General features: G+C 42.7%; 1 protein-coding gene across 2 annotated transcripts in view; it reads left to right on the top strand.

The window, feature by feature from the left end:
- The window catches only part of casc3 (casc3 exon junction complex subunit), a 54,765-nt gene extending 32,051 nt beyond the window's left edge, over positions 1–22,714 (top strand). The window contains exons 6-13 of one of the 2 annotated variants that reach the window (XM_056287432.1): positions 1,637–1,810; positions 2,208–3,181; positions 5,117–5,290; positions 5,615–5,713; positions 14,046–14,212; positions 15,336–15,567; positions 18,785–19,157; positions 22,223–22,714. In XM_056287432.1, the coding sequence (XP_056143407.1) occupies positions 1,637–1,810; positions 2,208–3,181; positions 5,117–5,290; positions 5,615–5,713; positions 14,046–14,212; positions 15,336–15,479 (1,732 nt within the window). In that variant the 3' untranslated portion in view covers positions 15,480–15,567; positions 18,785–19,157; positions 22,223–22,714. Of the gene's footprint in view, positions 1–1,636; positions 1,811–2,207; positions 3,182–5,116; positions 5,291–5,614; positions 5,714–14,045; positions 14,213–15,335; positions 15,568–18,778; positions 19,158–22,222 lie in introns of both variants that reach the window. The other variant, XM_056287431.1, reaches the window with a different exon arrangement.
- Positions 22,715–25,240: the final 2,526 nt, after the last annotated feature.

Raw genomic sequence — 25,240 nt, 5'->3', positions numbered from 1 at the left:
AACCTTATTCCAAAATGGATTAAATCCCTTTTTTTCTCATCAATATACACACAATACCCCATAATGACAAAGTGAAAAAGGTTTTGTAGAAATTTTTGCAAATTCATTAAAAATAAAAACTGAAATATTGCATGTACGTAAGTATTCACACCCTTTGTTATGACACTCAAAATTGAGCTCAGGTTCATCCTGTTTCCACTGATCATCCTTGAGATGTTTCTACATCTTGATTGGAGTCCATCTGTAGTAAATTCAATGGATTGGACATGATTTGGAAAGGCACACACCTGTCTATATAAGGTCCCACTGTTGACAGTGCATGTCAGAGCAGAAACCAAGCCATGAAGTCAAAGGAATTGTCTGTGGACCTCAGAGACAGGCACAGATCTGGGGAAGGGTACAAAAAAATTCTACAGCATTGAAGGTCCCGAAGAGCACAGTGGTCTCCATCATTCGTAAATGGAAGAAGTTTGGATCCACCAGGACTCTTCCTAGAGCTGGCCGCCCAGCCAAACTGAGCAATCGGGGGAGAAGGGCCTTGGTCAGGGAGGTGACCAAGAACCCGATGGTCACTCTGACAGAGCTCCAGCGTTCCTCTGTGGAGATGGGAGAACCTTCCAGAAGGACAACCATCTCTGCAGCACACCACCAATCAGGCCTTTATGATATAGTGGCCAGACGGAAGCCTCTGCTCAGTAAAAGGCACATGACAGCCCGCTTGGAGTTTGCCAGAAAGCACCTAAAGGACTCTCAGACCATGAGAAACAATATTCTCTGATCTGATGAAACCAAAATTGAACTCTCTGGCCTGAATGCCAAACGTCACGTCTGGAGGAAACCAGGCACCTCTCATCACTTGCTAATACCATCCCTACAGTGAAGCATGTTGGTGGCAGCATCATGCTGTGGGGATGTTCTTCAGCGGCAGGAACTGGAGACTAGTCAGGATCAAGGGAAAGATGAATGGAGCAAAGTACAGAGAGTTCCTTGATGTAAACCTGCTCCAGAGCGCTCAGGACCTCAGACTGGGGCGAAGGTTTACCTTTCAACATGACAACGACCCTAAGCACACAGCCAAGACAACGAAGGAGTGGCTTCGGGACAAGTCTGTGAATGTCCTTGAGTGGCCCAGCCAGAGCCCAGACTTGAACCCCATTGAACATCTCTAGTAGAAAGACCTGAAAATAGCTGTGCAGCAACGCTCCCCATCTAACCTTACAGAGCTCGAGAGGATCTGCAGAGAAGAATGGGAGAAATACCCCAAATATAGATGTGCCAAGCTTGTAGCTTTGTACCCAAGAAGACTTGAGGCTGTAATCGCTGCCACGGGTGCCTCAACCCTTGGGTGTGAATACATACTATGTACATGCAATATTTCAGTTTTTTTATTTTTAATGAATTTGCAAAAATTTCTACAAAACCTTTTTTGCTTTGTCATTATGGGGTATTGTATGTAGATTGATTAGAAATAAAGGAGTTTAATCTATTTTGGAATAAGACTAACGTAACAAAATGTGGGGAAAGTGAAGGGGTGTGAATACTTTTCGGATGCACTGTATATCTACCTTGTTTGTTATCTTTGTCTATCCATTTGCCTGTCTGTTTCACTCTTTGCCTGTTGTTCCATGATTTGCAGACCTAAAGGCCGTAACAGGAAGTTGTGGAAGGACGAGGGGCGCTGGGAACATGACAGGTTCCGGGAGGAGGAGCAGGCGCCCAAGAGCAGAGAGGAACTTATTGCCATATATGGATATGACATTCGCAATGGGGGCGGGCCAGGGGAACGGCCATACAGACAACGTCGACCCAGGTGAGGAAATAAATTCAGCTCAGTTTATTCACTCATAAAAATGTTAAAACCACAAGAAGAAACGAAAAGTAATAAGTTGGCAAACTAGATTAAAAAAAAAACAAGTTGCTATGTGAAAAGTTCTTTGAAATGAAAAACGTGCATGTTTCATACATTGCTGCGATGCATTAATCAGGATGATGTGTATTTGTTTTGAAAATCAGAGGATTATGGTAGTAACGTAAACGGTGTGAAGATTCTTTGGTGATTAATGCAGTGATGCAGCTTTGTTTTAAACCTCTCATTGACTGGATACAGCCCTGTAAAGAACAGAGGTCATATGTGGGAAGCTTTTTTCCCCTTTTCTTTCCCCTGGGTGTGGTAAACTTCAATAGATGTCTGTTTGTGCCCCTCACAGGTACAGCACATCCCCTGGTAGAGACAAGCGCTGGAGAGAGGGGGGAGGAGGAGAAAGACCTGTCCGCTCATGGCAGAGCGGGGGAGGAGGTCCCAGCCGGGGAAGTGTTCCCCCTCCTTCCTTCACCCATTCCTCTTCCTCATCCCACTCTCCTCTCACTGCCTCCTCCTCTCAACGCAACAACCACAGCTACACCCCCTCCAACAGGCTCCCTCCCTCCCATCACCCTCCTCCCAACCGAAGCTTCCAGAGCAGTCGACCCTCTCAGAATCAAGCACAGTCCCAGTACAGGAATAATGAATCAAACGCACCTCAACATCCTAGAGAGAGACAGGGTTCTAAGACTCAGTCCGAAGCTGCCCACAGCCACCGGCAGGGTTTTGCTTTGGTTGAAGGAGAAAGGGGCGGAGTCAACCGAGAGGTGCGTGGCGGAAGAGGAGGGCCTCCTTTGGTTGTGGAGGAAATTTCTTGTCATCAAGGGGATTTGGATGAAGAGGAGTCAGGGGTGACTAACACAACGACAGAAGTGTCACTGACGGCACAACCAGGTGCCTGCCAGTCGGTTTCGCCACAGCAACAACAAGAACACAGGGGCCGTGCGACGCGGTCCCGCCCTGCATTGGCGTCCTCCTTCACCGTAGACTCCTCCCCTCAGTCATCGTCAACTAATCGGGAGGTTTCCCCTCCTGCTGAGCGGCCGGTGGAACGCAAGTCATACTCGCTGGCACGCAGGACTCGCTCGCGGCCTGCAGACCTTGGGAGCAAGCAGCCTTCTGTCGAGGAGACAGCAGCTGTGGGGAGTGCTTCCTCTCCAGGGGTCACAGGGGGGAAGAGCTGGATGGGGAGTGATGGGTCTAACCAGGTAGTAGGAGGAAGTGGGCTGACTGGGTTGGATTCAGATATGGCCCGGTTAAACTTGGGAGGACAGAACTGGACCCAGAATCCGACGACATACCTGCGTTCTGAGATGAGGGGTGAGTGGACTTTTGTGTGTGTGAGTTTGGTTCCTTCTCTTTACCTGCTGGTGTAACACCTGTTCTAACAAATTATCTACTTGCTGATGTCAGTAGGCAGGTTTCCATTGCAGTTTGTGCAAAATGGAAGCAATTTTTTTTATTTTTAGTCGACAAAACACAATTGTAAATGTGTTTCCATTGATTGATGTTAAGCTGGGTTTTCTCCTCTTGCGATAGTCTCCAAGACCTGATAAGTGTTGACACGGTGATTTCAATTGTATACCATGCACTGCAATAGCTGTGGTAGCAATTAAAGGCGACAAGGGCATGTGTTGTGCACAATGATAGAAAGGCAAGCCCCATATACCTGGCAGCGGCCACATAGTATCGGGGACTTATGAGAGGTCATTCCCCGCAATGAATTTACAGAGTTCTTGTGGATCCAAAACTTCAGAATGACCCACTTAACATTTGATGAGTTATGCAATGCAATAGGATGCCTCATGGCGCCTGTCCGACAGCCCATTACCCTGAAAATACACACTCTCCGTTGCAAATCATTTATCTGAACTGGCCAGAGATAAATACAAGAAAGTTGATATTTCTGGTGAAGTAGAGATGGCATTCTCACAGGTGCTTTTAACATTACACCTCCTATTCACGTGAATTAGTAGTAAACAGTATCTTCGCATTTGCACATCAAAATACACTAAGATATTAAGGGCAAAAAAAAACTCCAACCATAGTGTATATTTTCGGACCAATGGGCCTTCGGAGCAGTGGGCTTTTTTTTTCGGGATAAAGAGCTGTCGGACAAATGGCTGTTTGGTCCAGTCATTTTTCGGACTATTTGGGGTTTCAGAATAATTGGTAGTCCCTGTTTAGGTTTGGCTACCTTGACTTAAATGCAAAAAATTTATTTCCATTTTAATTTTGCTTTGTCAAATTGTCTGAAAATCCACCTCATGTGAGTGTATAAACTTTTTTGCGATATTTGAGGCTTTTCAGAAATTCATATATTTCCATTACTCATATTTTTTAGATCACAATTTCAAATTGCGCATTAAGCAGGTTAATGGAAACCTGCTTACTGTTGAGCATTCCCTTGCTAATGCAAGGGAAAAGCCTGTGAGTGGAATCAGAGAGTGTAGCATGGTGGTTGGAATGAAAATCTTCATACAAGTGATTAAATGGAATTTGGTTGGAGCGTACTTTGGTATCTCAACATCGACAGATACCAGCCACATCTCAGCTTTTACGTCTTTAAAAAACTAGTTAGTGTTGGCCAGAGTGTCAACTCGCAAGTGTTGACACAACAGCCACAAATTGGAAAAAGGACGTGGGTATCATTCATTAAAAAACACTGGACTTCCCTGTTTAAGCCAGAGATGGCATCCTTTTCTGCATTCCTCATATACAGAAATAATTATCAATGATCTGCAGTAGTGTTCTTTCCTTGCCGACCAGTTTATGTGAATATGTGGTGCTCTGGTTCTACATGATGGGGTGTACAGTTCTGTCTAATGAAAGGCTGATCCAATCACCTAAAAAATAATTTTGGTCTATGTCCATCGATGACGCCCCTAACAAATGAATGCCTATTGAGCCTCTTAAAGCCAGCCCACAAATTAACTTAGCTCAATGTGGTCTGGCTTTATGAGGTTATAATTGCGCATTCAATGTGTTTAAACCCCACTCCAGTAACTGAAGTGGGTTTTAAACACCAGATGAAATTTTAAGCTTCAATTTTATCTGAAGAGGTACAGTTAACCAAAGTTCTTTGAAGGCATTATGGTATTCTCTTGCGTCTCTTACTGTTGGTCCTCTCCCCCATACCCATGGGAGAGAAATGAATACCACTCTCCTTCTCCCTCTTGCTTTTGTCTTCTCTGCTTTCTTTTTTTTTTTACCCTCTCATTCTTTCTTTCTCTTCTGCCATCCAACCCTACCTAGGTCTCCCCAACCCTATGCACATGCCCAGCGGTCCGCCTCAGTTCTCTGGCATGGAGGAGATGGGTGTGGGTGCTAACCGGGCCAAGCGGTACTCCTCCCAGCGCCAGAGAGCAGTACCTGAGCCAACACCAACCATGCACCTAGGGGTGATGGAGGGCCACTACTATGACACCAGTAAGATAACCGATCATTGGTGTGAATTTTTTTTCATCCCTGGTGTCAACACTTTAGTATACTTATAATAGCTTACATCAAAACTCATACTTTGATTACATTTCTAGACAGTATGGTGTCAAAATATGTTGTAATTTTTGCCCCAGGCTTAATAGATTGACTTTAACGGTTGCCGTAATACCCTTTCTTGGATCTGCGACACAACACCGAAATTTGTGTTATGTTTCTATGCTTCAAATGATCTTTTTTAAACGATAATAATCTTGGAGTGCAAAGAAGTTGCAATTTTTTTGGGGGGGAGGTCAATAATTCTGTCTCTCTCAGTGTCATACCAGGGACCAATCTATGCTCACGGGGATAGTGCTACACCCATCCCACCTCAAGGAATGCTGGTCCAGCCAGAGATGCACATCCCTCACCCTGGTGAGCACAGATCGCTGTTTGATTTTGTTTCATTTGACATTCAGCCACACAAGTCTAATCCATTAGGACAGGAAGAATCGTATCTACATGTAATAATACTTGGTATTGTGAGATTTATATTAACACATTGGGTGCTTTATCGTACTATTTGTTACACAGCAATTAAAATACACAGAACAACAGATAAATGTGATTAAATGGCAAAACTGCTCAGGGTGTGTGTGGAAGGGCTGGAGAGAGGAAAAAACGGATGAAGAGTTGTGTTCATTTCCACCGTCAATGCCAATATTGTCCCACCCAATAACTATCTGACTAAAAACAAATAGAAAAAAAGACCTCAGAGCTTATGCTGGGTTTGAATTAACTGTATATCAGGCTGTGCAGATAGCAGTTATGCCTGTGATTTTGGTTGATCTTCACCCTAGTCATTACCTTTTGAAGTTTCATACATCTCATAAAATGTAGTTGGTGCTTCTTTGCCACTTCCTAAGGCAGAACAGCATAAATGTTGGTGCTGCCAACATTTGGACTACATTTGCATAAATGCAGAGTTCAGAGGTGAACCCGGATTACTTTTAACATTGGGTTTCATTGAGGAAGTCACAATTTCTAAGGTGGCACTCCAGATCTATGCATAATTTTGTAATTCTCAATATAATCCTTAAACTCTGAAAATAATTATTAACAGGTGTTGCACAGAAGAGTTTTTACATATATTTCTTCTAAAATTCGTGAAAAAATGGGCGCAAAGGGTAAAGATAAGCTAAATAAGAGATTCACCTGCCATATTTGTTTTTAATTTTATTTCCCTTTTCTTCAACAGCATACCAGCTTTTTAATACCTTCAATGTGAAATACCAAAATACAGACGGTTGCATGTTGTCCATTTTTATAGCCTCCCCAAGAAAAACAAGAACAGACCTAAAATGAAATAAAAAAATTAAACATATAGACAAATGGCAAAATAGATCAAAACGTAAACATAAATACACATAAATACACATACAAAAAAATAGATGCATATATTAGTCACATTTGTTTATAGCTAATCTACACTGTAATTTGATCGAATAAGAATCAGTTATGGAAAAGTACAGTTTTAGAGTGTTCATATATGTCAAAAATGGTTGCCATATCTTATAAAATTCACCCGGAGAGCCACCCAACGTAAACTTTATTTTCTCCATGTGTAAAAATTTCATAAGTTCCCCACCCCACTGGACATGTGTGGGAGAGGCCTCCTGCTTCTACTTCATAAGTATAAGGCCGTCTAGCAATTCAGGAAGCAAAAGCAAGGGCATTCGAGTAATGTCTGGAAAGCAAAGGGGAAGGGGTAAATTTGACTCCAGAAACCTCAGAAAATGCATCAAATATAGATGTCCAATAATTATGAAGACATCAAGTCGAAAAAGTATGAATGAGGGATCCTGTTACTGTCTTGCATCTGTTGCATAAGGGATCTGCCCCTGGATAAATCTTAGCCAACTTTTCCTTGGATAGATTAAGACAGTGTATGACCTTGAATTGTAGGAGCCCATGCCCAGCACAAATTGAGGAAGAATGTACTCTTTGAAGAATGAATTGCCAATTGTGATCTGTTATTTCATATGCCAAATCCTCTTCCCACTTGGATCTAATAGTGGAAAGAGAGAGGGAATGCAAAGTCAAAAATGTTATACATCACTTTGATTACTCCTCTGTTGTGCACGTTTATGCCAAGAATTCTATTTAAAGTTGTTTCAGCTGGTAAATTTTGGAACTGGGAATATCTGCTATATATGAAATTTTGAATTTGAAGATAACGGAAGAAATGGGTCTGTGGGATTTTATATTTTTGAGTCAATGGAGTAAATGAGGCAAATACCTTATCTATATACAGGTCCTTAAAACTATGTATACCATTACTGTTGCACATCTTAAAAGCAAAATGTATCATAGAGGGTAGGAACATATGATTAGAATAAATCGGTGCCCGAAATGACAGAGCAGGTTTTCTGCATTTATTAGCTTCCTCACACACAGCACCACTTGCAGCATACAGGCAGCTTGTAACACAAAATGGAACTGGCTCTACAGTAGCCACGGAGGGACAAAGGACTCAGAATTCGGCAACACTCAAGAAAGAAAAAATATGTGTCGACAATGCAAGCTCACCCTCTGCCGGCGATTAAGTGTAACTCACTTCCTTACATCTACCCCCACTATGTTTGATGGCGTCCCCGCTATCAGATTAAGTTCACAAGTAGCCCATAACTCAAAAAACTGCCATGATGAGGTGCGTGTGTCATGGGGTATGTACATGTGTATGAGTGTCACTCTTTGCCACCCTTCTGTACCCAGATTCTGGGGGAATCATATACTAAAGGATTATGCTTGTAGGTATACAATTCCAGTGGAAGAGCAGAACCAAGCAAAGCTGGTAGTGAGGTTTTACCACAGTGTGACGATTCAATGTAAAGCCATGCTGGTATATCCATGGCTGGCACACCCAGCCAATAAAGCATATTTTGTATATTTGCTGCACAATAACAGAACTGAAAATTTGGTAAGCCTAGCCCTCCCCATTGTTTTGTTCTTTGCATAAAATCTTTAGGAATCCTTGGGAGTTTACTATTCCAAATAAATGCAGAAATATATTTGTCCAGTGTGTTAAAAAAATTTGGTATGTAAGTTAGGATACATTGAAATAAATATAAGAATTTAGGTAAAGTGTTCATTTTTATGACAATATGTCCTTTTAGTAATAATGGGAGATCATCTCATATCTAAAAATCTTTCTTGGTGCGTTCAAGAAAGGGGGGGGTAAAGTTTTCCTCATAAAGTGCAACCGTGATGCCCAAATAGGTCAGGTGATCCAGCTTTACCTTAAATTGAAAAGCTTTAAATGAAATCTCCTTGGCTTTTGAGTTGATAGTGAGTAGTTCGTTTTTGTGCATATTTACAAACCCCAATTCCAATGAAGTGGGGACATTGTGTAAAACGTGAATAAAAACAGAATTCAATGATTTGCAAATCCTTTTCGACCTATATTCAATTGAATACACTACAAAGACAATATATTTAATGTTCAAACTGATAAACTTTATTGTTTTTTGCAAATATTCACTCATTTTGAATTTGATGCCTGCAACACATTCCAAAGAAGCTGGGACGGGCAACAAAAGACTGGGAAAGTTGAGGAATGCTCACAAAAACACCTGTTTGGAACATTCCACAGGTGAGCAGGTTAATTGGAAACAGGTGAGTGTCATCACTGGGTATAAAAGGAGCATCCCCGAAAGGCTCAGTCGTTCACAAGCAAGGATGGGGCAAGGTTCACCACTTTGTGAACAACTGCGTGAGCAAATAGTCCAACAGTTTAAGAACAACGTTTCTCAATGTACAATTGCAAGGAATGTATGGATTTCATCATCTACAGTCCATAATATCATCAAAAGATTCAGAGAATCCGGAGAAATCTCTGCACGTAAGCGGCAAGGCCGAAAACCAACATTGAATGCCCGTGACCTTCGATCCCTAGGCATTAAAAACCGACATCATTCTGTAAAGGATATTACCACGTGGGCTTAGGAACACTTCGGAAAACCATTGTCAGTTAACACAGTTCGTCACTACATCTACAAGTGCAAGTTAAAACTACCATGCAAAGCGAAAGCCATATATCAACAACACCCAGAAACGCCGCCAGCTTCTCTGGGCCCGAGCTCATCTGAGATGGACTGACGCAAAGTGGAAAACTGCTGTGGTCTGACGAGTCTACATTTCAAATTGTTTTTGGAAATCATGGACGTCGTGTCCTCCGGGCTAAAGAGGAAAAGGACCATCCAGATTGTTATCAGTGCAAAGTTCAAAAGCCAGCATCTGTGATGGTATGGGGGTGTGTTAGTGCTCATGGCATGGGGAACTTGCACATCTGTGAAGGCACCATTAATGCTGAAAGGTACATACAGGTTTTGGAGCAACATATGCTGCCATCCAAGCGACGTCTTTTTCAGGGACGTCCCTGCTTATTTCAGCAAGACAATGCCAAGCCACATTCTGCACGTGTTACAACAGCGTGGCTTCGTAATAAAAGAGTGTGGGTACTAGCCTGGCCTGCCTGCAGTCCAGACCTGTCTCCCATTGAAAATGTGTGCCGCATTATGAAGCGCAAAATATGACAACGGAGACCCCGGACTGTTGAGCAACTGAAGTCATACATCAAGCAAGAATGGGAAAGAATTCCAGCTACACAGCTTCAACAATTAGTGTCCTCATTTCCCAAACGCTTATTGAGTGTTGTTAAAACGAAAGGTGATGTAACACAGTGGTAAACATGCCCCTGTCCCAGCTTTTTTGGAACACGTTGCAGGCATCAAATTCAAAATGAGTGAATATTTGCAAAAACAAACCCAATAAAGTTTATCAGTTTGAACATTAGATATATTGTCTTTGTAGTGTATTCAATTGAATATAGGTCGAAAAGGATTTGCAAATCATTGTATTCTGTTTTTATTTACGTTTTACACAATGTCCCAATTTCATTGGAATTGGGGTTTGTAACATATTAGCTGAAATATCACCAAAGTTTCGATGGTAAGCGCATAGGGTAGAGAGTTTATATGGTCAGACATGTAGAGCAAAAGACAGTCGGCATATAGCAACACTTTATGTTCTTGGCTTGTCCGTTGGATTCCCCTGACCTTATCAGTTCATAGCTTAATTGCTACTGGTTCGATAGATATCGCAAACAGGGGAGGAGAGAGGGGACATCCGTATCTGGTTCCACAACGGAGTGGGAAATGGAGGGAGTGCGAATTATTTGATCTAACACGAGCCATGGGTGAACTGTATAGGAGGTTTATCCACAAAATAAAATGTTGAACAAAACCGAATTTGTTGAAGGTGTAACACAAATAATCCCACTCCACCCGGTTGAAAGCTTTTTCAGCATCAAGCAATAAAGCAATCTCAGGCAGTGGAGATGATGGAGTATATGTACTATTAAGAAGCCTGTGTAAATTGAAGAAGCCATGCCTACTCTTCACGAATCCCGTTTGTTTTGATTTGAACAAATTATGGAGGGCAAACATTGTTCTAGTCTAAGGGTGAGAGGTTTAGATAATATTTTGAAATGTACACTTAAAGGGAATATTGGGAAGTAGGAGGAACACTAATGGGTCTTTATTTGGTTTCAATAGAAGCGAGATTGTTGCTTGTTCAAGTGTAGGGGGTAGACATTTTGAATTAAAGGACTCAGTGTACATTTATCGTAAAAGTGGAGATAAGTTTTCACTAAATACTTTGAAAACTTCGACTGGAAAGCCATCTGGGCCTAGAGATTTTCTGCTCTGCATTAATTTAATGGCCGTTTTAATTTCTTCTAAGGTAAATTTGCTCTTCTAGTTGACGTTTAAAATATGGCTCTAAAGTTGGAACTGGTAATTTATTTTTTTTTAAAAGTGGGGGGGTATTCTCCCCCCCTTTTCTCCCCAATTGTACTTGGCCAATTACCCTGTTTTCCAAGCTGTCCCAGTCGCTGCTCCACCCCCTCTGCTGAGCCGGGGAGGGCTGCAGACTACCACATTCCTCCTCCGATACATGTGGAGTCGTCAGCTGCTTCTTTTCACATGACAGTGAGGAGTTTCGCCAGGGAGATGTAGCGTGGTGGGAGGATCACACCCCCCCCCCCCCCCCAGGCGCCCTGACCGACCAGAGGAGGCACTAGTGCAGCAACCAGGACACATACCCATATCCAGCTTCCCACCCGCAGACATGGCCAATTGTGTCCGTAGGGACGCCCGACCAAGCCGGAGATAACACGGAGATTCGAACCAGCGATCCTTGTGTTGGTAGGCAATGGAATGGACTGCTACGCTACTGGGTAGATTCTGATTTACGTAGCTGGTGGGCTGAAATCTTGGAAGCTTTTTCTCCACGCTCATACCATGATTGTAGACCTAAACAGCATGTGTTCGGATTTAGTTGAGAGTCGATTGAATTCTGATGGTAAATTTAGCCTTGGCTTGTGGAGATCAGGAGAAGGAGCAGCTAAGTGTTGTTGATCCAACTTCATTATGACTGTTGGGGTAGCCTGGCCTGAGTGGCTAAAATGTATAGGAGGCAGACTAATTTTTCCATATAATAAAAATGGTTTATTTATAGGGTGTAGCTACATGTAAAACAGAAGAATGAACAAAGCAAATTAACAGTTAACCGAACAGCTCACAACAATTGAGCTTAAAATTAAATAAATGACCATCTCATGCACACATCTACACCCTGACGTCCTACAGCCCACTAACGACTCCAAAGCTACTGCTTGTATACTCCCTTGGAGTTGATCAGCAGCACCTGAGTTTAGGCTGCACCACTGTGGCAGGGAGAGCCAACACCTGGAAATGATTTAAGGTTGATGATGGGACAAATGATGTATTCTCACCCACTTTGTCACACACACACACACCCTCTTAAAACCGTTACGCCTCAGAGTTACGGGACAGAAAGTCAACAACGTCCTGAATCCTTGGACCTCTCCAGTCAGGGAACCTCACCCGACTGAAATGTTCCCTGCTGGACGCCCCCAATGGTTGGGCATCAGGCCCCTCCCAAAACAGCCCAGTTGTCAGAGTCTTCTGCCTTGAGCTCGGCAGAGGAGTGAAGAGATGGTTGCTGCACCTTCTAACAGCTGTGGACGCTCCTGATGGTCCTGCTGCACCCCCTGCTGAAGCTGGGCACACTGCTGCTGGACTCAATTCCACCTTTGCTCCTGCTGCTTGCCTTCCTGCTCCATCCCGGCACCCCCGTCGGACTGCCTCCGCACCAGGTATCGCCAAAGACTGGACAGTTCAGCACAACCTGATTGATCTGGCAGTTGACTGTTGCCCCATGCTGGTTAAGGACACCATGAACCCCAGGCACATCAGCCGCCTTAAGTCTCCTCTCTCCGGTTGGCACTACCTTCACTGCCTCTTACTGACCTGGATCCCACCACATGTTGGGGTAGCCTGTCCTGAGTGGCTAATATGTAGCAGGCAGATTCAAAGCTTTTTCCATATAATAAAAATGGTTTATTTACAGGGTGTAGCTACATGTAAAACGGAGAATGAACAAAGCAAACAAGTTAACAGTTAACTGAACAAAACTCGACTCATCACAATTGAGATTTAAAGTAACAAATAATTGAACAAAACTCAACTCACAACAATTGAGCTTTAAATTAAATAAATGAACATCTCGTGCACACATCTACACCCTAACATCCTACAGCCAACTAACAACTCCAAAGCTACTGCTGATAATACTCCCTTGGAGTTGATCAGCAGCACCTGAGTTTAGGCTGCACCACTGTGGCAGGGAAAGCCAACACCTGGAAATGATTTAAAATTTATGATGGGAAAAATGGTGTGTTCTCACCCACTTAATCCCACTGACATCTGTTAATTCGGTTAAACGTTTCTGTTTTTGTTTTCGTGAATGAACATTATGAAGTTGCATGGCCCTGTAGGAGTGCGTTTAAACTTTCCTAAATAATACGATAAGTTACATCAGTAGTTATGTTTGTTTTCAGAAAAATGTCAATCTGTTTTGAAATATACTGGATAAATCCTTCATCAGATAGTAAGAGAGGGTTAAGCCGCCATGAGTAAACTGAAGGTTGATTTGGGAAGCTGAGCTCTAAAACCAGAGTATTATGATTGGATATTACAATACTATTACTTGTGCATGCTTTGACAATGGATAGTAGCTTTTTATCAACGAAGGAGTAATCAATACGTGAGTATGTTTGATGCACCGGAGAGAAAAACGAATATTATCTAGTTGACGGAAAAAGAAATCGCTAAGCGTCAGCAGCCCCATGTGTCTTCAGATATGACTGTAAAACCAAAGAGGACTTTTAGGGTGGTGAGGGTCTTATTGAGGAGCAGTCTAATTTGGGACCCATAATAGTATTTATATCTCTTAATAGCAGGGCAACTGGAATCCATCAATGCTGGCCGACTATTGTTGGGCATTGACATGAAAGGCACCAGATGCTGAGTACAACCGAAAATCAGCTGCAAAACATTTTAAGCTCAGTTGAACTAACACAATGTGTCAGTATCATTATGTAATTAAACATGTTAAATTCAATAAGTTATTTTAATGTTTCTCTAAATTACTACATGAGACAGCAAATCTGAAATTGTTTTTGTGTTCAGCTTCACATTGTTCATCATACTGTCTTAATTTTTTTCAGGAAACAAAACGTTTGAAAAATGTTGTTGTCCAGTGAATTCTTAACCCTGGATGTGTGATGTCTATATTTTGGCGATTCTTTATCAGGTAAAAGTCATTTTGCTTCTTTTTTCAGGTCTCCATCCTCACCAATCAGGTGCCCCAATGGCTAACCCTGCAATCTATGGAGGCCCGCCTGTTTCTCTATCTCCTGGGCAACCCCAGCAACTTTTGGCTCCACCTTTCTACCCTCCTCCAGGGGTCATGACCTTTCCATATCCAGCTATGTACCCCAACCCACAGGTTTGTATAAAGACACAAACAGGATTCATTGCTTTAATCCACTGAGATAAATTGGAATCATGTAATTAAAAGCATACTGAGTAGCATTCCGGTGCTTGTGAAGTCGTAAACACAAATTGAAAAGCTGGCCCCTTCTGCTACGCCCACTCGACAGTAACCAGATCATAGCACATTGCTGCAGCGGCACTAAAGCAACTGAAGCACAATCTGAAGTAGTTTTGTGTGTGAGGTTTTCATGATATTACTAGAGTACTTTCAAAGCTGCCAGCATTGCACCAACATTTTATCCATCAGATTCTGTGTCCCTTTGATCAAATATTGCATTGTAACCATTTTAATTATTGGTCTAACTTACTAACCATTATATATTTAAAAAGCTGAGGTCCTAAGCTCTCTAGCCATGTATAATGTGGTAAAATAAAAAGTTTTATAAAATCGTTATTGTGAAATATCCACTTGGCTCCATATGAAGTGGAAGTAGCATTAGGCTTTTACAAATCTTCCTTTTTTACCACATGCTTAGAGATCTTAGGATCTCAGCTTTTCAAATATAAACGGTTAGTGGATTAATCCTCAGTTTCGCCTCACTATATTGTCATTTTTTTCATTTTTTTTTAGATGTTGTATCTGCCATTGTATATCATCTCAACTGTAATGATCTGGTACAATTGCCAAACACTGCAGTTTCAAATAATCCCACCCTGACGCATTGCAAGCAATGGTATTTGCTGCAGGTGTTGATTGTCAGACCTTTTGTCAAAATGTTGATGCCTGGAAAAGTCCCAAATGTTCAGGAAACAAAAAGAGATACAAGGACAAGGCATGGTCGCTGTAGACACTGACACACAGACATACAGATAGTATTCAATCACCATTGTAGATTTTGATTTAACTCGTTGGGACACACAAGTCCGCGCGCACACCCCAGCCCTCAGGGATAGAATGTAGGGTCTCTTTCTTGTTTTCCTGTGGCCCACAGTGTTTAATGGCACAGTAACATGTGCCCACAGTCACATTACAGTCTTAAAGGGAAAATAAACATAAAACAGAAATGTAATTTGGAGGGAGTGAATTCAATTTGTTTGTTTTTTTTCCCCTCGTTCTTTCTCTTTCCCTTTCTCAGGCTCAGTCCCAAGTCTATGGGGGTGTTACCTACTATGACACAGTGCAGCAACAGGCTCAGCCCAAACCCTCACCCCCCCGGCGCTCCTCCCAGCCCGTTACTGTTAAGCCTCCCCCTCCAGAGGTGCCTTTTGCCTCAGAGTGACCGCTCCCCTCCTCCCCTCTCTCCTCCCCTTCCTCACCCCTTGACCTCCCCACCCAGTCTCAGCCGAATCCACAGCCAGTCGCCACAGGTGAGTCCTAGTGAGGACTTCCACCCTGATGCCAGTAGGTCTTTATCTCCTTTGCAAAATTGCAGTTGAATAGATTTTAATGCTTGACTTAAAACAAGGTTTGTCAGTGTTTTTTTTTTTTTACAAGGGGTATATGGTATTAGAGAAAAAACTGTTTGTTTTTTTAACTAAACACTATCAGTATTTGTATTTTATAATGTTAACGTTAAAGAGCTTATAATTGCTCCTGTTGCCAGTGTGTGGCTAAGCTATCGTTGAGGTTGAAGAACCATATGCAACAGTGGACCTCAATTTATGCAATGTAAAAGTTTGGATGTTAGTTGCTAGTGTCGAATTACAGCATAGCCTCTGGTTCAGCTGCTCAATAAAGTGTGCACTTAAGTATCCCAAGGGACCCCCCCCCCCCAAGTGTGTAGTGATTTGTTTTTTCTTATTTTTTAAATTGTTAACACTATAGGGAATATCAGTTAAATTTTTCACTTGAGTGTTCATGCCTTCAACTAGAAATGTAAATGCAAATAGATGTACTCCATTATCATTGCAACCAGCAAAATCACCCCAGAACACTGTTCTCCACCATCAACCGACTACTTCACCCCTTGATGCTCCCCACCATTCAGGTGCCCCTGACCGCTGCTCTAAGTTCCTGGACTTCTTCTAGGCCAAAGTGGATTCTATCCATGAGCAGCTTCTGGTACCTGCCCCCTCCCCCCGCATGCACTTCAGTTGCAGGATGTTGCTCCTCCTGCTGCATGCCTACATAAGTGCTGCATCTCCTCTTCTTTCGTGTGGATGCTCCTCAAGTTGCTAAGTTGGTCATCATGGCCAAGGCTTCCACCTCTTCCCTGGACCCCATGCCCACCATCCTGGTCAAGGCATGTTTACCTACCCTGTGCCCTATAATTGTGGACATTATCAACTCTTCTTTGGAATCTGGCACAGTACCCTCCAGCTTCAAAATGGCTGCAGTCACCCCCATCCTCAAAAAGCCAGGCCTGGACCCAGTTGATTTCTCAGTAAAATCCTGGAAAGGGCAGTTGCTGCCCAACTCCATCAGCACCATGAGCTCTATGAACCCCTCCAATCTGGCTTCAGAGCACACCATAGCATGGAGACTGCTCTTATCAAAATCACAAATGACCCCCTCACTGCTGCTGATTCCAGCCACGTCAGTATTCTTCTTTTTTTTTTTATGTTTTTTTTTTTTTTTTTGAATCCCCCCCTTTTTCTCCCTAATTGTATCCGGCCAATTACCCCACTCTTCTGAGCCGTCCCGATCTCTGCTCCACCCCCTCTGCCAATCCGGGGAGGACTGCAGACTACCACATGCCTCTTCCGATACATGTGGAGTCGCCAGCCGCTTCTTTTCACCAGAAAGTGAGGAGTTTCACCAGGGGGACGTAGCGCATGGGAGGATCACGCTATCCCCCCCCCCCCCCCCCGGCGCCCCGACCGACCAGAGGAGGCACTAGTGCAGCGACCAGGACACGTACCCACATCCAGCTTCCTACCCACAGACATGGTGTCTGTAGGGATACCCGACCAAGCCGTAGGTAACACAGGGATTCGAGCTGGCGATCCCCATGTTGGTAGGCAATGGAATACACCACTATGCTACATGGACGCCCCCCCCCCCCATCAGTAGTCTCATCCCTGCACACCTCTGCAGCCTTTGACACTGGTGTTTCCCCACACCATTCTCCTCAACCGCTTATCTGAATACCTAGGCCTCACTGGTGTAGCTCTCTCCTTGTTCCAGTCATATCTCGCCAACAGAAAACAGTTTGTCACCATCACAGACTCCAGTTCCAACCTAGCACCAGTCAACCAAGGCGTACCACAAGGCTCCGTGCTTGGACCCCTTTTCTTTACCATGCTCCCCCTTGGTCAGATCATCCACCACCATGGTTTAAGTTTCCATTGCTACGCTGATGACGCGCAGCTTTATCTTAGCACTAGACCATCCTCTCAGCTCCTCTCACAATCCCTTGTCAACTGTTTCCACCAAATAAAAATTTGTATGTCATCAAATTTACTCATGAGACTGAGCTCATGGTTGTGGCTCCCAAGGCGCTGCTCCAGAAGGATGGCGATCTTCTTCTTGCCGTGGCTGGCTGCTGCATCTGCCCATCCCCAGAAGTCCGCAAACTTGGTGTCATTCTGGACTCCACCCTCTTATTCCAGTCACACATCAAATCTGCCACCAAATCTGCTTTCTCTCACCTCAAAAACTCTCTAGACTCCGGCCACTACTCTCAGACTCCGTGACAGAGACCCTCATCTATGCCTTCATCACCTCCCATTTGGATTATTGCAATGGAGTCCTGTCTGGGGTAGCTAGCAAAGCCCAGTTTGTGCAGAATTCAGCTGCCAGGGTACTCACCCGCACCAAACCCTGGCAACACATCACTCCCAGCCATGTCCACTTTCACTGGCTCCCAGTCAAATCCCGCATTTCCTATAAAACCCTCCTCCTCCTCACTTATAAATCTCTCCACGCTGTTACCCCCCGTATCTCTCAGCTCTCCTCAACCCCTAGATTCTGTCATGGAATCACTTTCCATCCTCCACACCAGCCTGCGGACTTCTGGGGATAGAGCCTTTAGTGTGGCAGTTGGCCCTTTGGAACTCTATTCCAGCAGAAATCTGCAATGCTGCTTCTTTGGACATTTTTAAAAGATTACTGAAAACATACCTTTTTACTATGGCCTATTGTCTGTAGTCTTTTGATCTTTGTTTTAATCCTTTTTTTTTTGTTACTCTTATCTAGTTTAAAGTGTCCTTGGGTTCCTTGAAAGGCGCTATACAAAACTAAGTTGTTGTACTTATAATTAATATAATCGTACTTATAATTTTGTGCCAGGAATTGCACACTGAAGTGGAAAATGTAAATTAAATTCACTAAATTTAAACGCAATTCACTATTACTATTTGAGGTACAAAGAATTAAATGTAATTTATCTAGGCCTTGCAAGTAATATTTAGACTTTACACTGTAGACTTGAGATCTAGTTTCTATAATAGTGCACCTGAATTTGCACAAATATTTGAAACCATAAAGAATTAATTGTGTACTTCTGTCTTGTTTAGGATTCTCCAAATGTTTTTTTTTGTTTTTGTTAAGAGTTTATAATTTCATGTTGGTATTATTTATGCTGCCTGTCACAAAGCAAGAACAGATCTCTTAATCTTTTTCTTTGTCTCTCTCTAGGAGCAGGGTGGGATGGTTGGTGGGGAATCTTGGTGTCCTAACAACCAGCGGCAATAACATCCGGGAGGGAGGGAAGGAGGGGTCTCAAGGAGGTTTGCAGTCAACTCAGAGCATCATTAGAGGAATTTTTCTTCTCATTTTACTGTTATTTGAACCCATAAATTTCTTCCTGTTCAAACAAATAACTGTTTGTCACTGGTGTTACGGGCAAGCCTGTTGCCATGTAAATGTCTCTCTGGGGCCGTGAAACGTGATTAGGGGCTGACACCATCATGCAGTCAGTGTCATGGGTTCCACCCCCACCGATGAGTGTTTTGCTGATGTCTCCTCAAGCAAAACACTGAACCTGCTACCCAATGGCTCTGAACTAGAGTGTCAGGTTAGTGTCTGAAATGCAAAAATCAGTGTAACAGTTCATACTGCTTTAAAGCATTTAACAGGACAGGTGCCAGACAGGCAGGCATACACAGATATTCACTGTTGCATCTTGCTTGGCACTGCTTGTTGATGCTAGCAAGAGAAGTAGTGAAAATTAACATTGCAAGTGATATTCTGAATGTCTGCCCAGAAATATGGTGTCTTTTTTTCTGACCATGGTGACATGTAAAGTCATACCTGGTTCCAAAAAACAGGTTTTCACAGGCAGCAGCTTCGAGGCATTGTAAATCTGTTGAGGTTTTGTTTTCTAATGGCTGTCTCTTTTACTTATCCGGTTATCACTTCGTCACAGGTCTCGCCTTACACTGTAAAAGGCTTAGTCAGTTTCTCTCTTTTTGGTTTTTTTTTTTTTTGAAGAAGAAGAAGCTGCAGTTTGGTATGCAAAGTGACTCCTCTTATAACTTGTATTCCTTATCATAGTTCTACTTGTATAACCTAAGGTTGTTTAGGTGTCGGGTATAAGCTTAATAATAAATTGCCGCCAAAAAAAAAAATAAATGGAAGGTAAAGTTAATGGAAAAGAGTAAAATAATTTGAAATAAAAAAAGAAAAAGGGAGGGGGCAAGGATCTGGAAAGGTGAAAGGGGTTACATATCTGTATTATCCAAACTTGAGATACTTGTGCTGCAAGCCGTACCGCTGTGGTTTCATGGACTTGGCGGAAATTTGCACCTTCGCAAGTTTAATTTTGTGTTTGGCGCGTTCCTGTTTTGTCGATGGTGCTTCACTAAACCCTATGTTGTGTTAAATGTAGTTCGTGTTAATTGTTGGGAGAGTTGTGCTCCAACCGAACAGGCAAGTTTTTGTTTTTTTTTATTTTTTATTTTTTTTTGTTTTTTATTCATCTCATTCATTTCTACTCTCACCCCTAATGTAATAGACTCCCTTAACTGGGCCTGAACAAAATCTTTATTTCCTGAACTTGCTCTAGTTTGGCCCCATGGAGCCAATAGAATGTTCCCAGGAAGTCTCACCCATTCAGGGTCCCTAAACTTAAGATGATGGCAGTATTGACAGTTAAGCGAGGGTGGAGGCACATACCGTGGGTAAAAAATCCTATACGGGTTTTATTTCTGCAAGTCTTTTTTTCCAAAGTACACACTTAGAACAATTTAGTTTAGAGGACATTTGTGCCACTCTAGTGGTGTGTTTTCACCCTCCCTGTGGTCATTTTAGTAGAAACTAGTCAGCATTAAAATAGAGATTTGCATTTTATTCCACCTCATGTTGCATTTCCTTGTGTTCCATCCATCCATTATCCAAGCCGCTTATCCTGCTCTCAGGGTTGCGGGAATGCTGGAGCCTGTCCCAGCAGTCATTGGGTGGCAGGCGGGGAGACACCCTGGACAGGCCACCAGGCCATCACAGGGCCTTCCTTATGTTCTTTGTTTGAAATTTGGTTACGCTCAGGGACGTAAAAAGGTTGCGAGTGAACACAACCCAGAGCTGTAATCAGAGATGCTACTGTGTGGACAGCGGGTGGGGTGGGGTGGGGGGGGAGATGTTAATGTTGCTGTACATAGATATTATAAATGTGTGTGTATATAGAAGCTTAATAAGAGGGAAATAGAACAGCAAACTTATTGAATTATTACTACTGGTGCTGCAGACCAGCTAGCTAACTTCTTTACTGTCACCTTAAGTAAATATCGGCAAGGATGTCCGATGTTCTGTTCGGGTTAGTCAGAAATGGGTGAAAAATTTGAAATATAATTTAAAATGACAAAGGAGTTGCCTGGGTTTTGAGATGTGTCTTGTAGTATTTTTTCTCCTCCACTTGGGACTCTGTTTTTTTCATGCATCACTTTTCATTACATTTTCATACTAGTTACATATTGTTTTTTATATATATATATACTGTGGGTCTGGAATGGCCTGTACCTTTTGATTTTACTGTACCTAATTTGTTGTATTTGTTAAGAAAAAAGCTTAAATCCTTTAAGGCCCTTTTTAAGAAGTAAATTCCGACTTTTTAGATCCCTAAACCAAATGTCCTCAGACCTTTTCAACCCTCCCAACCCATAATGCATTGTTGTCGCCCACAAACGTTGCTCTTTAGCTAAACTACTCCCCGTGTTTTTGATTCCAGGGTTTCTAGAGAAGCAGGAAAAGAGCCACTTGATAAATATTAAAATGTCAAAGCTGTTCAAGAATGTACACTGCTACACATTGTTCACCTTTCTGCCAAACCATGTTTTTGAGATTGGAACAAATTTACCTGACCTGTGTTTTTCAAAACCCATGTTGGTTGACTTAAAATGGTGTTCGCAAGCCCTAAGCCTTACCACTCATTTCATTTCTTTGTGTTGAGGTAAAAAAAAAAAAAAGTACCCCCCAGACATCTCCACTTTTTAGGGCTATTATATTGTCTTGCTGGAGAAATCAAGCACGCCTTATTTTAGATGTACATTTGAAAACTGAGAGGTGCACGTGAGCAGTTTGAATCTGAAGCATTCCACTACATGAAAAAGCAGATATCCTTTAGACGGCCCCGCACAGGGAGTTTTTAATCATTGAAACTTAACTCATTAGGGATTAAGTGATAACTTAATGAATAATGCTGATGCTAAAAAAAAACGGTTGCTTTGAAATGCTAAATGAACATGAGGTCAAAAATGTAATGTTCTTAGACTTTTTTTTTTTTTTTTTTTCATCTAACTTTGGTGTCAGTATTCTAGTATTCAGGTGAATGATACCTGCACGTGTGATTGATGCTTCCTTGGTGTCGGATGATTAATGTTTCAAACCTGTGTTTGTGCATGCCTGCGAGGGGTTGGCAGCCTTGAAACATATTACATATTCCCTTTCCCCCCATTTCATAGTCTCGCCAAACATGCACACAAATATTTCAAACCATTTCTTAAGATGTGTTTTTCCATCAAAGATGTGTTCAGCGATCCCTGCTGGGATGAACTGGCGGTATTCTCACAACATTGAGGAGAGTCTTTTAAATCTGTTTATCCATGCAACTTGATGTCTTTGTCTCTCCTCTCTGCCTTATTTCAGGTTAATCCTCCACTCTAATCTGGGCTCCCTTCAGTTCATGTTCATATCAACATGTCAAGAGGAGCCACAACTCATTTGCTGTTCAAGAGCATCTGTTCTGTTTTATTAATGGGATGAATGTGACCCTGGTGTTAAGTTGAATTGGTTGTCAGTTTTAAAAGTTGTTATATATATATTTTTTAATCATTAACAGTTGTGTTTTCCTCATGGGTTTGGTACGATCGTTTTGCATCAAGTTCTTGTCAACATGTTCATTTTTTCCATCCATCATGAATTGAAAGTGCTCCAGTCCCATGTGGTTTAGTTTGGGACAACGTATCTGTTAAGCATATAATCTTTGACCTGAGCTGACCAGACTGTGCTCACTGTGCTTGTTTTTTGTTTTTTTTTCATTGTTTTCAGTGTCATAATAACAATGATGACAATGTTATGTTTTTCTTGATTGGTTGTGGAGATTTTTTTTGTCCAGAAAGAGGAACAATAAAGAGTATAGTGTTATTCGTTTAGCTCATGTGAGTTATTTCCTGTCTTTCGGTCCTGTGTAGGTCAGTTCGCACTTCCAGGGCTTCCACCCACACTGTGTTTGAGCAAACAGTTCATATGTACCCCCAGAAATTCATTTTTATTTTAAAGACGTGAAATGAAAATCATCTTTTTACCTCGGGAGCTCATTAACCCTAGTTATGTTGTACACCATTCAACGAGTTATTAAAGAAAAAGAAAAAAAATCGCTTTTTTTTTTTACGTACATCAAAATCGAATCACCTTAACTGCCTCTAATTGTCGTCTTACGTTGTTTGAGCTAATTTGTAGAGAAACCTGACTTGAGTGTTTCCCGAGAAGGAACATTAACTAAATCTTACAGTACCTAAAACCCCACAGATAAGGTGATTATAGGGTCCTAGTAAGCTTTTTTATATCATGAACGCCTAACAAAACGAGATTCTTCGTGCATGTTAACGCACAGCTGCTCCGTGTTGTTCTGCCGGGCTGCCATAGCACAGCGGTACCACCAGGTGGTGCTGTTGCACTAATGAGTCAAAAGCCGCAGCAGAGGAGCTGAGCGTAACTGCAGCTGTACGGCGCCGCAGTCGGCAGACCGTGAAAATATGACCAAAGGTAAATCTTTAATGAGATTCTCCGTGTACTTTGAATTAACATGACTTAACTTTAATCGCCACTTACGTAGGCCCTGATACCATCCTTTTATTGAGTGTTTTCTTTCAGGCTGCTTAAAGACTGGGAATTTCCTCATTGTAAATCGGTGGCTCTCGAAGTGGGGTTCTGGGAATTCTTTGAGACACACACAAGGATATGTAATTTAGGTAATGTTTGAAAAAAGAGGCCATGTTTTTTTAAAAAAAAGTAAAAATGCCAAGTACTTGAGGAGGACATTTGCAAAAGCCTGCATTTTTAAAATGAATGCCTGCTGGGTTTGACCTGTAACACTCCTTTTGTTGTACATGTCGGAAAAGGGGTGGGAAATAGTAAATATTCATGAGATAAAATTTCCTGCACCTCATTAATTCTGGTTGCTGTCAGTCACCCAGTCACTGATGGCTCCATAAGTCAGTGAGTCTACATGACAGGCCTTTTTATAATTTATTTTGTTCAAGGCACCGGCTTGGCTAAACATTGGTAAACATCGGGACACAAAGAGCCATGGACATCTATAGCTCTGACAACGACTCCAAGAGGATAAATTCTTAGTCTCATCACCTGCCGGTCAGACTAGCTTCATCTAGCCACAAAGGCACGAACTGAGGAAGCCTCTTGGATGAGGAGCGAAACGTCTCCACGGATATATACCAAGTCAAGCTGCACTTGATTCAACTCCTTTGGATTCTTTGATATGTAAAAACATTGTGCAGGGTTGGAGGAGAGAGGGACGGCCATAGTCCAGCACAGTTTTCTTAAAGGTGCTGATTGTCGGCTTGTGCGTGTTCCCCAAACAAACTTCTCCAACTAGCACCCAGTCTAGCTCTAGGCGGTGGGTAAAGGGGGCATCGTAAGGGCCGTTGACTTGTTCTTGTACCTTGTGCACTCTAATTAGGTCTCTGCCTAGCAACAGGAGAATCTCAGCAGCAGGGTCAAGCTCTGGGATGTGCTCTGCTACCTTGAAAAGATGTGGGTGATGTAGGTGGGATTGTGACTTTCATTGAGGGACCCAACCACAAAGTCTTCAGCCTTTTGGCCGGACCCCAGCAAACATGCCTCTTTGGGGCCCATGTGGGGCCACTGTGGGCAGGAACAGAGGGCCCACTGTGGGCCCTGTTACCAGCATGAAATGCAGGGCACGTGTGGGCCCAACACTAAAGGCCCCTGGTGGGGCCCCAGTGGGCAGCCCACACTCAGCCCAGGGTGTGGGCTGAATGTGAGCTGCCCACACTAAGCAGAGTGAGCCCTCAGTGGGACCCATTGTGGGCCTGCAGCATGCCCATAGTATGCCCACACTTTGGGCTGGGAGCAGTGGTCCCACACGGGCCCATAGTGCCCCATGTGTACCCAAATCCAACTTCTTGGAGTATTTAAAGTATTGAGGATTGGCACCACCTCATGACCAAGCCCAAACTGAACCAGGGCTATAGGCTATATTTACTTGTGTACTGCTAGAGTGATGGAGTGTGTCAAGTTTATTACTGCACACATGCACAAAATATCAGACTATATGAGACTACAGTAAGCTGCTGTGTGTGTATGTTCGCTAAATTTCTGATGGTTCAAAATTATTAAAATTGTAGTTATTGAGTAATAGTTAATCTGTAATTAAGCTGGTTAAAAAAACAGCATGAACTGCTCTATGGGAACTGTGACGTTACTTTATTAGAATGTGAGAAGAGTACCTTTATTTTGAAGTTTATTTGCTCCCTCTAGCCTTCCTCACGCGACTTTACTTCAAGAAATAGTTTGCTGCCTGGTAGTCATGGTAGCAGTACAGTCCAGCTTTCCATGCGGAGTATCATATTGTAGCGAATTCGGGGGACAGTCCGAGATACCGTCGCCACAGCCGGGACGCGA

Source organism: Lampris incognitus, chromosome 10 (genome assembly GCF_029633865.1).
Source record: "Lampris incognitus isolate fLamInc1 chromosome 10, fLamInc1.hap2, whole genome shotgun sequence".
Lineage (NCBI taxonomy): Eukaryota > Metazoa > Chordata > Actinopteri > Lampriformes > Lampridae > Lampris > Lampris incognitus.
Note: the sequence above shows the minus strand (reverse complement) of the source record. Positions and strands in the feature narration are given on the sequence as shown.